Source organism: Gossypium raimondii, chromosome 3 (assembly GCF_025698545.1).
Source record: "Gossypium raimondii isolate GPD5lz chromosome 3, ASM2569854v1, whole genome shotgun sequence".
In the NCBI taxonomy this organism is placed as follows: domain Eukaryota; kingdom Viridiplantae; phylum Streptophyta; class Magnoliopsida; order Malvales; family Malvaceae; genus Gossypium; species Gossypium raimondii.
The window spans coordinates 56,181,805-56,195,560 of NC_068567.1; the positions used below are offsets into that span (position 1 = coordinate 56,181,805).

Sequence of the window (13,756 nt, forward strand, 5' to 3'; positions counted from 1 at the left end):
CATAATTTCACTATTCACTTATATTTAAATTCAAAGCTGTCTATTTGAGTCAGCATTACCAAATCATTTTTATCTGAAGCTACAGAGCTCCAAATTAAGATCCAATAATTTTCCCTGAAACTAGACTCACATGTCTTATTACCATAAAATTTTCAAAATTTTTGACTTGGCCAATTAGTACAGTTTATTCTTTAAATTCACCCCTGTTTCACTGCTCAACATCACTGACCTCTCTTCACTAAAAATGAATTATTTCACTGTACATAATTTTGATGATAATTTCGTTTATTAATTTGAAAATAGACTCATCAAGAATTCTAAGCATATAAATTATAACTCATAATTATTCTTTTACAATTTTTAGTGATTTTCCAAAGTCAGAACAGGAGATTCCGAAATCATTTCGACCCTGTCTCACTAAAGTTCAAATATATCAAAATATACAACTCTTTTGCTTTCTCTGTTTCTTTTATATGAAATTAGACTCAATAAGCTTTAATTTCATATCTCATTCAACCACTAAATCAATTTCTAAAATTTTTGGTGATTTTTCAAAATAACGTCACCGTCACTGTCCAAATCTATTCTATTCCAATATCTCTCATTCACATAGCACTATAACCATTTATTTTATAACACAATGCAAGACTTCATCACTTCAGTCACTCTTTCGTAACTTATCACATTTCAATCACATTCTCATATCTCGTTAAACATGTCGGTATAACAACAAATATTTGGGGTTTTCACATAGTACCACCCATGTTACTATTATCATTCGATACACGTAGTAGCCTTCACATAGTACTACACACGTGATCAATTTTTACGGTTCACGTAATAGCCTTCACATAGTACTATACACGTGATCAAGTTTTACGATTCACGTAGTAGCCTTCACATAGTACTACATACGTGACTAAAGCTTTTCGGTACACATAGTAGCCTTCACTTAGTACTACACATGTGACCATCATTTATCAATTCACGTAGTAACCTTCACACAGTACTACACACGTGACCAAAGTTTCTCGGTACATATTGTAGCCTTCACTTAGGACTGCACATGTGACCATTATTTATCGATTCACGTAGTAGCCTTCACACAGTACTACACACGTGACCAAAGCTTCTCGGTACACATTGTAGCCTTCACTTAGTACTACACATGTGACTATTATTTATCGATTCACGTAGTAGCCTTCACACAGTACTACACACGTGACCAAAGCTTCTCAGTACACATTGTAGCCTTCACTTAGTACTACACATGTGACCATTATGTATCGATTCAAGTAGTAGCCTTCACACAGTACTACACACGTGACCGACACTTTCACTTTCATATAGTGGCCTACACACAGTCCATGCCACATATGTGATCATTTCTGTCACTTCATTCGTATCCCTTTTTATTCCGAATGTTCAATCGGGAAATTTCTCACATTTTCTCATTTTTTTTCACTAATCAAAGTCAATTCCTTATTTTTCTTGACTTATAATAGCACATTTAACTTATTTAACACTCACATTATTCAATCCAGTCCAAAAATCACATTTTGGAAAAATTACATTTTTGCCCCTAAAATTTCACAAAATTACAATTTTGCCCCTAGGCTCGGAAATTAAACTTTATCCCTTATTCTTATGTATTATAACATGTTGAACATTTTTCCCTTCTACAGTAACATCAAATTCTTGATCTAAAGTGCACTTATGAACATTAGGTATTTTTACCGATTAAGTCGTTTTACTCGTTTTCGCTGAAAATCGCTTAGCAAAAATCGTTTAACATAATTCTAAGCTTCATATTCTATCATGAAACATCAAAATTCATACTTTTCATCTATGGGTAATTTTTCAAACATAAATTCTAGCTCGAATTAATGGTAGAGATAGCTTAAGCAAGTTATCGGGATTCAAAAAATACAAAGAACAAGAAAAACGGGGCTAGAACGGACTTACCATGAAGCTTGGAAGATGAAAAAACCCTAGCCATGGTGTTCCCTTGCTACATACGGCCATGAAGAAAAGAATTGAAGAAGATGATAATTTATTTCATGTTATTTTGTCTTTATTCATTAATTAAGGCATTTTACCAAAATGCCCTTAAATAGCTTACTTACTAACCATGTCTATTTTTGTCCATAAATAACCAATGGTCTAATTACCATTTAAGGACCTCCAATTTAAAATTTCATAATAATTAGACACCTCTAACTTGTAGAACTCAACTTTTGCACTTCTTACAATTTAGTCCTTTTGACTAAATTGAGTGCCCAAACGTCGAAATTTTCGAACGAAATTTTTACAAAATCATTCCGTGAAACCGTAGACATAAAAATATAAGAAAAATAAAATTTTTCTTGTCGAATTTGTGGTCTCAAAACCACTGTTTCGACTAGGCCCAAAATTGGGCTGTTACAGGTGGTTGCAAAACCGAAGGAAACATTTTAGTTTGGGAAGGTAATAGTTCAAATTGATTACCTCGGTTTGTCAATGATGGTTGCGTCTCCAAGTGTTTGACAATTTCTCGCAACGGTTCTTTTATAATTGCTAATTCCCCGAGATTATTTAAAACATCCATGTCAATGCTTCTGTAAAGGACAGTTTTCAACTCATCAAAGTCATGATATTCAGAATAAGTTTGAGTTAAACAATCCATAATATCGATACTAGAAATATTTGATAGTGAGTTAGGATGACCCATAGCTTCGTAGATGTTGAATTTCACGATTTCACCATCAAACTCCATTGTCAGTGTTCTACTCTGAACATCAATTTTTGTGCTTGCAGTACTTAGGAACGACCTTCCAAGCAAAATGTCAGATGAATTAGTTGAATTATCGTCCTCCATATTAATAATGTAGAAATTTACAGGGAAAACTAATTCGTTAACTTTAACAATGACGTCTTCAAACAATCCTTCAGGATAGACGACTGACCTGTCTACCAACTGGATTATTACTCCTGTCTTTTTCAAGGGACCCGCATTAATCAACTTACAAATAGAATAAGGCATAACATTAATGGAAGCCCTAAATCACACATGGCTTTCTTAATGCCTACATTACCTATCTCACAGGAAATAGCAAACATACATTGGTCCTTGTATTTGGGCGGAACTTTCTTTTGCAGTACTGCGAAGACATTTTCTCCTACATTTACTCTTTCGTTACCTATTAACCTCATTTTTCTAGTACACAATTCTTTGAGGAATTTTCCATAGCGAGGGATTTTTTTTATAGCGTCGAGCAAAGGGATATTTCCCTCCACCTTCTTGAATGTTTCGAGGATTTCTTTTTCCTCCTTCACTTTCTTATCCTTTGCGAGCCTCCCTGGAAAAGAATGTGGCGTCACGACTGGTTTTCGAATTTCTGATTCTGGTCTGATTGTTGGATCAGAGATCTAATTTTCCCATTCCTTGTCTTGCCCATGACTTTTGTCTGGAACTGTTTCTAGAACCTTTCCGATACGAAGAGTTATTGCATTTGCATTCTACCGAGGATTCGGCTCTGTCTGGGAAGGTAATTTTCCTTGAGACTCCAAACGATTAACTGCCATCGAGAGTTTACTAACTTGATTAGTTAACTCTAGTATTGATGTGTTTGTCATCTGTTGATATTTTGCAACATCGATGGCAAGCCTTTCTATAACAACTTCTAGAGATGTGCTCGGCTTGGGTGGCAGTTGCGGAGGTCTTGGTTGGTATGATGGATTATATCGGGGATTAGCTCCGTAATTCAAGTTAGGATGATCCTTCCACCCGGGACTGTAGGTGTTGGAGAAATGATCATAGCGTCTTTGCGGAGGTCCTAGAAGATCTCCTATAGCATCAACATGTGCCGTTGAATTATCGTTAAGAATTGGGCACAAATCCGTCGGGTGTTCAGACATAGTACAAATTCTACACAATTGGGTCAGATTCTTCTTTTCTGTAAGCAAACATTAAACAATATTAGTAAGCTTATCCAATTTAGCTTCTAAGGATGAAGCGTTTACCCCATTAACCCATTTTGTGGGTTTCAAATTCGGTCGATACTGTTGAGAATTTGCCACCATAGTGGATATCAGTTCTCTTGCCCTTTGAGGAGTCATATTGACGAGCGCCCCTCCACTAGCAGCGTCAATCATCATCATTTCCATAGGGAGCAAACCCTCGTAGAAATATTGAAAAAGTGATTGTTCGGTCAAATCGTGTTGAGGACAACTTGCATATAGTTTTTTGTATCGCTCCTAATAGTCGTAGAGTGACTCACTCTCCATTTGGCGATTTCCCACTATGTCTCTCCTAAGTTCAGCTGCTCACGATGCTGTGAAGAATCTGTCAAGAAAAACACGAGATAAGTCATCCCACGTTGTAATAGAACCGGGGGTAAGTAAAATAACCATTCTCTTGCTGTATGAACTAAAGAAAAAGGAAAGGCCTAAAGTTTAATTTCATCTTCGGTTACTCCCTGAGGTTTCATGCTTGAGCAGACCATGTAGAATTCTCTCATGTGAGTGAGTGGATTTTCTTTCTTTAAGCCTCGAAAAGTGGGCAAAAGGTGAATTAGGCCTAACTTCAACTCGAACGGGGTTTCTCTAGTTGGATAATTGATGTATAACAGTGTTTGCTCATTGGGAGCAGCGGCTAGTTGACGAATGGTTCGGTTTGCCATCCTTTCTGGTTCACTGAGGTTGTCTTCCGCTTCTTTTATTTCAAAAAGTGGTTCGGTGTCAGATTCAACCACTTCGACTTGTTTCCCACGTCGAATTGCCTCTGTACGAATTACTTGGCTCAACCTTTCGACGTCGGATTCTAGGATCCTTTGACCTAGCTCAACTTCTGCTTTACTTGTACGTTTAAGAGCTTTTGTCTCTTTTCATCGTGTTCGTGCCAATTTCTCGATCTCTGGGTCGTATTCGAGATCTCCGGATGAAGACCTGGTCATGAAGATGATTTAAACAATTGTAAGTGTTGCCAGTCCCCGGCAACGGCGCCAAAACTGATGGGTGTCGAGTCCACCAATATAAAGCTACGCCTAACTTGTAAATTAAGCAGTATAGGGAGTAGGGTCGATCCCTCAGAGACTGGGTTTACTGAAAATTGTTGCTCTTTCTCGACCAAATTCGTGTCTGGGCAATTGTCGTGTCCAAGAAATTTGGGGGGATAAAATTTGAAAACCTGGAACCTGAAATAAACAGGGAAAAAATGCGTGAAAGGTAAATGCTGCAAATGAAATAATAAAAACAATTATATAAATCTGAAGAAAATTTAATTAAACTAGGCTTAGCTTTAGGCACGGGTTTTTCCTCGTCTTTGAACCGATCCTTAAAATTAGATGAACTGCTCTTTTCAAATAAGCTAGTTATAGCTACCAAGGACGCCTCGGACACCAACTCTTCCTTGTGTAAATTAGTTATGGAAAGTCCAATAACTAACCCTTACCAATCGAACAACCTACGAAACGTTCGTGATTTAGAACTCCGCAGCTTTGCGTTCTAGAAGAGTCTAACTCGAACCAATGCCCTCAACCGCGTGGGACATTTAAATCCAGTTACTACTTCCCTTGACGGAACCAAACAGCAATCCCCACTTGGCACGCCACTGTGTTCACGGAAAACCGATCCTTTCGGAATCCAACTGTACGTCTGACCACACTAATTCAAACAATGTCTTTTTTCACTTCGTGTTAATTTGACTTTGTGAGTTGACAAAATCATACTCTTAATCCGGAGAAATAATAAGTACTAGAATTTAGGAGTTAAATTGCTCGGGTTCGTAAATCACGGGTCTTGACGAAGTTAACACTGACCTAATGTTGAAATGGGTTTAGTTGACTAAGGTTTGGGGCATGTTGGAGTTGGATGAATTAAATGAGGTTAAAATAGGTAAAAAGAATGGGTGGCGTGTTTTAAGTATGGGGGCTTGAATTTTGGTTGGGGATAAGAGTGGAATGGTTTAGGTACTGGAAATGAAAAGAAAGTTTGAAATAGAAATTGTGAATGGTTTAAGTTGGTAACAAACTGTAAATTAATGAATTGAAAGTAAAGGAAACTAAAAACAACAAATAATTTCGTGAGTAGGAAGGGAGAATTGTATTCCAAAGATGAAAACTTGATTTATGACTTGATGAATGAATGAACATAGTAGCCCCTATTTATACTAGTGGTTTTGCCAAATTAAGAGCCACTAGCCATAGAAAATCAAGGAAATAAATATTCCATGATATAAAAATCCCTACATAATCTCCGACTAAGTCAACATAAAATTTCAGCTAATTAAATCTTGGAAAAATTCTGCTTTGGCCTTTCTTCTTTGCTCCTTTCTTCAATCTAGGCCAAGTGCTTCTCCTTTTTCTCTTTTGACCCCAAATTGCACCCCTATATAAAATTCAATATAAACATGGAAAAATCAGTGGTGCACTATCATAAATTAACCAATTTAATTACATAAAATATGCATTTTTAGCATTTAATTAGCAACAATGGGTTCAACAAACATTTGATCTCTCTGTTAGCCAATCAACAATATCAAATGCTCTTAAAAGGTCATCTGAATATTTATCAAAAGTGATAAAGAATATCAATGTTAAAAGGCACAAATTAGTCAAATATTCTTAATTAGAGAATGTATTGTATGAGTGATTTCTCCAATATCAAGAGAAAGTTAACATGACTGGAGAAATGATTCAAACTAAAGCAAAAGAATTTCTACAGAAAATGTATGGTGAAGCAAATTCTGAATTTAACTTCTCAATTGGTTGGCTAGAACGGTTCAAGGCAAGACATGAGATTAAGTCTTATAAAAGATTTGGTGAAAGTGGTTAAGTTGTTATGGAGAATATTAAAGATGCTTTACCTCAAATAAGAGCTAAATTGGAAAATTTTAATCGGAAAGATATCTACATTATGGATGAAACAGGCTTATTTTATCATTTGCAAGTAGATCATTCATTGGCTACAAAGCAATTAGAAGGACGAAAAAAGGACAAGGAAAGACTTACTATTGTGGTTTGTTGCATTGGAGATAGTTCAGATAAAATGTCTCTTTGGGTTATTAATAAGTTTGCTAATCCTAAATGCTTTAGACATGTGATTATTGAACTGACAACAAAACATGGATGACTGGATTACTTTTTCAGGATTTTGTTCGCTAGTTTGATGTTAGAATGATTGGTAGAAAGGTGTTACTTATAATAGACAATTGCCCAGCCCATCTCAAGGTTATTGAAAGCTTGAGAAATGTTGAATTATTCTTTTTGCCTCCAAATTCAACATAAAAAATTCAATCATATGATGCTAGAATTATTAGAGCAGTTAAGATTTATTATCGACGTCGTTTTTATTCTAGCATCTTGGAAGGTTACGAGAAAGGAAAATAGATCTTGAAAAGATTAATGTATTGGATGCAATCCATTTTATTAATGTTGCTTGGAATATTGATGTGAAGTCTACCACTTGCAAATTTTTTCTGACATTGCAAAATTCGACCCGAGGAGGATATGCCTTTCAAACAAGAAATTGGTGATGTTGAAGGCATTCATAAATTAAAAGAAGTAATTTCTTATTTACACTATAGAAATGCCATGGATGTTGAGCAAATTTTGAATTATCCAAGTGAAAAAGAATCTTTGATGGAGTCACCTACGGATGAAGAAATTATTCAAGGAGTAATGGATGTGCCAACTGATGACGAGTAAGATCCAGATGACAGTAGTGTTTTACCACATGTTTCTCCAAAAGAGGTTTTTCTAGCCGTGGATACCTTGAAGAATTATTTAATATAACACGAGAAGAATATACCAAATATGTTTTATGCCCTTCAAAAAGTTAAAGATAAAATTGTATTTGATTCGCATGCAAAGAAGAAGCATTTAACTATAGATGCATATTTTAGCAAAGAATAAAATTGAAAAAATAAAAGTTGTCTAGAAAACACTTTAGTTTTATATATTGTATATAAAATTTTAGTATATTTAATGAATTATTATTTTATATTTTCCTTGGGCTCTTAAGGATTTTTCTAAAATTATTATCTTATACATTTAGCGAGATTATTATTTTAGACCCTTGGCTCAAGTCGGGACCAAAAATTTTATTATTTAACCAAGATTATTAATTTATTTAATAATTATTTATCGAGGTTTTACTATAGTTTTCTTTTCTTTTATTTATTATAATGTATAATAATTTAATTATAAATTTAACGTTATTCTAACTTAAAACATACCAAACCGTCCACTAATGTCTAACATGGTTTACTTTTCATTTTAGGCCTTGGTTTAATTACTATTTTAGTCTTTTAACAATTGAAAATCTATAACGATTAACTTTTACCACTTTTACAATTTAGTTCTTATATCTTAATTAACTATCTGATTAAAAAATTATAGAACCAAAATTTAATTAAGCCATAAACTGACTTTGTACATATTAAATAATAACATTTACTCACTCACTCGTCGGAAATAGGGCTCCAAAACCACTGTTTTCGACACCACTGAAAAATAGGTTGTTACAACCTTACCTTCTAAAGCTAACAACTATCCTTCGATCTATTAACTTTCCTGCCCCCACCTCGGGTCTCCATATGTAACAGCCCACTTTCAGTGAAATTGGAACAGTGGTTTCAAGACCACAAATTCGAGTCCAAAAATAATTATTTTAATATTATTGCATGGTCTGCATAATGATAGAAATATTATATAAAAATTTGTTTAAGAAAATTTTACCGATTACATGTTTAATTGATAAAAAGGACCAAATTGCATAACATGCAAAAGTTGAATTCTAGTAACTAAAGGGATCAAATAGCTTTGAAAATCAAAATTTGAGGCCTTTATATGACAAATAGACCATTTAGAAGAGTTAGTAGATAAGTATGGTGATTAATCAATGGAAAACTCATTAAAGAAAAGGACTAAATTGGAAAAATAAAATAATAAAAGATGATAAATTAATTAAATAAGAAAATATCATCTTATTTCATCATCTTTCCTAAATTAAAAACATGGAAATACTAGCCATGGAAACCTAAGCTCAAGCCAACTTATTTTACTTAATTAGGTTAGTATTCTTGTCCCGTTTTTAATAATTTTTATGTTTCCGAGATCGTAATAGCTTAATCTAGCTATCTCAGGGATTAATTTGCAAAGTTATCAAAGTGTTAAGATTTTACCATGGATGAGTATGCATGAATTATGAAGTTTCATGGTAGAAAATGAAAGGTTGTTGATAGATAAACAACTTTTGTAAAAGAAATTTTGATGAAATTATGATTTAGGGACTAAATTGAAAAGATGTAAAAATTCATGGAAAATTCTAAATTTTATGACATAGATGGGCTGCTAATGTTATATGTAAAAATTGACTAGGCTTGGAATAAGGATTAAATTGCATGAATTTCATTTTTCGAGCTTAAGGATGAAATCGTAATTAATTAAAAGGATAGGGGCAAAATGACTGTAATAGCCCATTTTTCCTGGGGCCCAAACCAAATATTGAACAAACATTAAAACCTAATTTTAAATAGTCCACAATCCAAATACATAGGCCCAACATGGCCCAAATCGTTTTTAACCTAAACTACCCAGACACTATCCCAAGCCCAATAACAAAACCCAATGACAAACCCCAAACAGAAACCCTGAAACTACACAGCAGACCTAGCCGCCGCACGCCTCCAGTCTTCTCAGCCAAGCGCGTGTTGCGCCACTGCCTCCGTACACCGCCAGCTGGCCTCCGTACCTGCAAATAGGACGAAAAAACAACACAGAAAAAACATATATTGTATTTTTATTTTTATTTATTTCGGATATTTTAGGCTATAAAAAAAAGGGAAGACCTTTGTAATTTTTTTTACACGGACAATATGAAATCAGTAAAAAAATATACGAAAGAAATCAAAAAATTTTGAAAGAAGGTGATTCCTTCTTCTTTTCCTTCTATTTTTTTCTTCTTTGTGTTTTTCTTTTTTGTTCTTTTACTCTCTTTTTTTTATCGTATATATATATATATATATAAGAAAAAAAGAGTTAAAGGATGAGCAGTTTACCTGGCTTTGCCCACTCCATCGCAATCGGAGATCGGGCAAGGATAGGAGGCCTTAGAGCGGCCTGGTTGTGGGTGGCGGCCTGAGGGTGGGTTTCAAAACCCCTAGCAGAAGAGTGCAAATTTTTTAATAAAGGGGTTGCAAATGTTTTTTTAAAAAAGGGTTTTGTTTAAATAATAGTATAATACAGCGCTGTTTTGAGCTAAGGTCCATAGTGCCAAAAAGACGTCGTTTGGTGGCTTTTGACCCACGCGGTGACCCGACCCAGGGGAAGGATCCGCGTGTTTTTACTTTAGGGGGATATTTGCGCAAATGGTCCCTCCGCTTGTATAGCGTGTTTCGATCCGATCCGACCCGATCCTTTTCTTTTCATTTATTTCAAATTTGCCCTTAAATTTTAATTTTCATTACAAATTAGTCCATTGTTTCGTGATTTTTGCTGTTAAATTAATGAGGTTAATATTAATCTATTATTATTAGTATCATTATTATATTTTTATATTAATCTAACCTTTTTATATACGTAATTTTATTCTACCATAGGTTTTATATTATTTTCATATATTATTATTATATTTTATAATGTATTATTCTTTAAAATCCAATATAAAATATATACTTTTAATGATTTTTATTTTGTAATGTATTTTTTTAAAATTCACTTTATATATTTCTATGTTTTGAAGATTTATATAAAATATTTTTATTATACTATTTTATATACATGTATAATTTATATTAAAGTATTTTTATTCTATATATATATATATATTATTGATTTCATATTATTATAATTGTTAACTTTAAGTTTTCTTTCAAATGTATATATATATATATATATATATATATATATATATATATATATATTTAAAACCTATTTTATTTATACATGATTTGTATCTTAAAACCCTATTTTATCATATACTTGGTTTGTCTCAACTTTTTATATACATTATTATATGCATACATTATAATTTATATTAAGTTTTCGTGTATTACTTGTTTAGATTAATATAATGTATGTTATTTTGTGTACTATTTATTTTGATTTTCTACTTATACAATTTACTTTAAAATTTATTTAATTACTATTATTTTATGTGGTATTTATTTTCAATGCTATTTCGATTTATTTCAAATTTTCATGTTTGTAAGAATAATTTATTGATTATAATTTCCTTCTTGCACGTTGTTTGTTTTTAGTTATTTCAAAACTTGTCACATTTCATATTTGTTAATTTGTTTGGTATTTTTTTAGATTAGCTCATAAAGATTAATGTTTGTATTTACATAATATGTGACTATTGCCCTTATGTGTATTGTATTGCTTATTTGTACTCATCGATTATTTGTCATCCATTAGAGCACTTTTTTGGTTTACAAATTATTACCTCGCATTGCATATTATCATTTCCATCATGTTTTATTTGCTTAAAAATTATGTTTAATATGGTTTAAGTTTTGGGAATCATTTTATTCAAAAGCTTTCAAGATTACGCAATACTCAGTATTTGGGATCTTCGAGAGGATTGAGCCCTAACATATTGGGTTCCAATTTTCCTCGTTGAATCTAAATAATCGAGAATATTCTTTGATCAAAACACATAAATAAAAAGCTCATTCTCGGGAATTCGATACGTTGTGTCCTAACGCATTGGATATGACATGTTGTTTTCTCGAGATGAGGATTTTTTCCAAAAAATAATAAAGGCAATATTTAATGGTTGGAATTTTGAGAAATTATGCCCTAACGTATTGGGCTTCGATTTTTCATTTGACTTAAACAATTGAATATCCTTTTTAAACTTCACTGCATGAGTTTTAAAAATCAAAAGACAAGCTCATTTTCGAGGATGCAAAACATCACATCCTAACTCATTGGATGTGATGTTCTATCTCCCGAAGTAAAGGGGGTCTTAGCACGCATTTTAATTTATACAAGATTTTTAATAAAAATATCGTATTTTTAATCTTTTCGAGTTTTTGATATTCGATATTATGACATTAATTAATCAACTAGGTACCAATCTTGGGCGTATCGAGGGTGCTAATCCTTCCTCGTGCGTAACTGACTCCCGAACCCGTTTTCTGAATTTTGTAGACCAAAAATTATCGTTTCAGTAAATTTAAAATTTTATTAAAGTGATTAAATTAGGAGGTGATCCGATCACACCTAAATAAAAAAGATTGGTGGCGACTCCAATTTTCATTTTTTAAGTCGACGCTATTTTTTGATTCCAAAAAGTGGTTTCGACAATGGTAATTACTCTTAAGATATGAATTGGACTGAATTGAATATGAATTATATTAAATTGATGTTAAATCCATTCGTATAGATCCAGATAGATCAAATACAACATTAGATTGAGGAAAAGAGAAAGTAGCAGATTAGTAGATTTTGCGGACATGAACACTTGTCGAGGTAAGTTCGTGTAAGTAAATTGAGAATTTATATGTTTGAATTGAATGTTATGTATGTGAATTGTGTAATTGACATGTATGAAAATCAATCACATATCCAATAATGTCTGACAAGCATTAAGCCCCGTTTGGATGAATGAAGTTCGATGGATATAGGGTTCTCGAATTGGTTGTGGTCCTGCATGTGTTGCGGACACACCATAACTCAAAAGAGCGTCTCGTTATTAGCTCTCATGAGTATCCCGATATTTTGCTCTCACGAGCTTTTCGTTATATGATTCTTGCGAGCTTCCTATTTATTGCTCTTATGAGCTTCCCGATAATTAGCTCTTCGAAGCTTCCCGATATTAGCTCTCTTGAACTTCCCAATTAAAGGCTCTTACATGAGCTTCCCAACTAATAGCTCTTCGGAGCTACCCATTACATGGCTCACATGAGCTTCCTATTACATGGCTCGAATGAGAGCTTCCCGTTTATGTGCTCATATGAGCATTCCCAAATATGAATTGACGGATTTCAGATTTGTACACTTCGTGTGTGCTACCCGTGTATCCATCGATATTTTAAATAGTTCAACGGACAAAGTTCTGACATGAGACAACTTGAATTTAAAATGAACTATACCCGTATATACCTAAAATACATGGAAATGATATTACTTGATTTAATGAAGCATGAACTAGTTGTTACACGAATGTGGAATTTACTTAATGTGTGCTAGTATGGTTGAATGATGGATAACTTATAAAAATATTGATGGTTGGTTTGAAATAGGTAAATTTGGTACAAATGAGCTTATATATATATGGTCAAGTCGGTAAGTAAAGATTCTTGAACGGGTTTGGTAAGATGTTAAGTATAAAGCTTGATTTTGGGTTGGTTGAATGTCTTATTATGGTCTATTGATGTCCAAAAATGTTTGGTTAGGTTGATGCCAAGTTTGGGTAAGAAATGTGGCATTGGAAATGACCTATTTTAATCCACACGGGCAGAGACACGGGCATGTGTCTCAGCCGTGTGTCTCACGCACGGGCGTGTGGCTTGCCCGTCTGTCACCTGCATTATTAAAATTTCAAAACGAAATGCTCAGATATTTTCACATAGCCAAGCACACGGGCGTGTAGCTTGGCCGTGTGACCCAAGTCAGTGACCACCCTAATTTGGACACGAGTTGGGACACGGCCGTGTGTCCCTATTTTGAATGCCCACACAACTTGAGACACGGACGTGCCTTTTGACCGTGTGAGACCCACAGCCTGGCCACACGGGCGTGTGTCCCCTGCACCTTGGAAAATTTTT

The 13,756-nt window shown here is 33.8% G+C and overlaps 1 protein-coding gene across 1 annotated transcript; it reads right to left on the reverse strand.

The window, feature by feature from the left end:
* Nucleotides 1–2,401: 2,401 nt before the first annotated feature.
* On the reverse strand, nucleotides 2,402–3,897 carry LOC128039986 (uncharacterized). Its single transcript, XM_052628943.1, has 3 exons — nucleotides 3,503–3,897; nucleotides 3,075–3,388; nucleotides 2,402–2,970 (listed from the first exon to the last, which is right to left on the reverse strand). The coding sequence occupies exons 1-3, from the start codon at nucleotides 3,895–3,897 to the stop codon at nucleotides 2,402–2,404; spliced, it is 1,278 nt and encodes a 425-aa protein (XP_052484903.1).
* Between the last annotated feature and the right edge of the window lie 9,859 nt (nucleotides 3,898–13,756).

Bases quoted from the DNA above. Each gene is read 5' to 3' on its own strand.
- LOC128039986 (XM_052628943.1), bottom strand. From the start codon at position 3,897: ATGTCTGAACACCCGACGGATTTGTGCCCAATTCTTAACGATAATTCA. The intron at 3,389-3,502 runs GTAGAATGCAAA...TCCAACAATCAG, and splicing joins CAGACAGAGCCGAATCCTCG to ACCAGAATCAGAAATTCGAA. The intron at 2,971-3,074 runs GTAATGTAGGCA...TGAAAAAGACAG, and splicing joins TGCTATTTCCTGTGAGATAG to GAGTAATAATCCAGTTGGTA.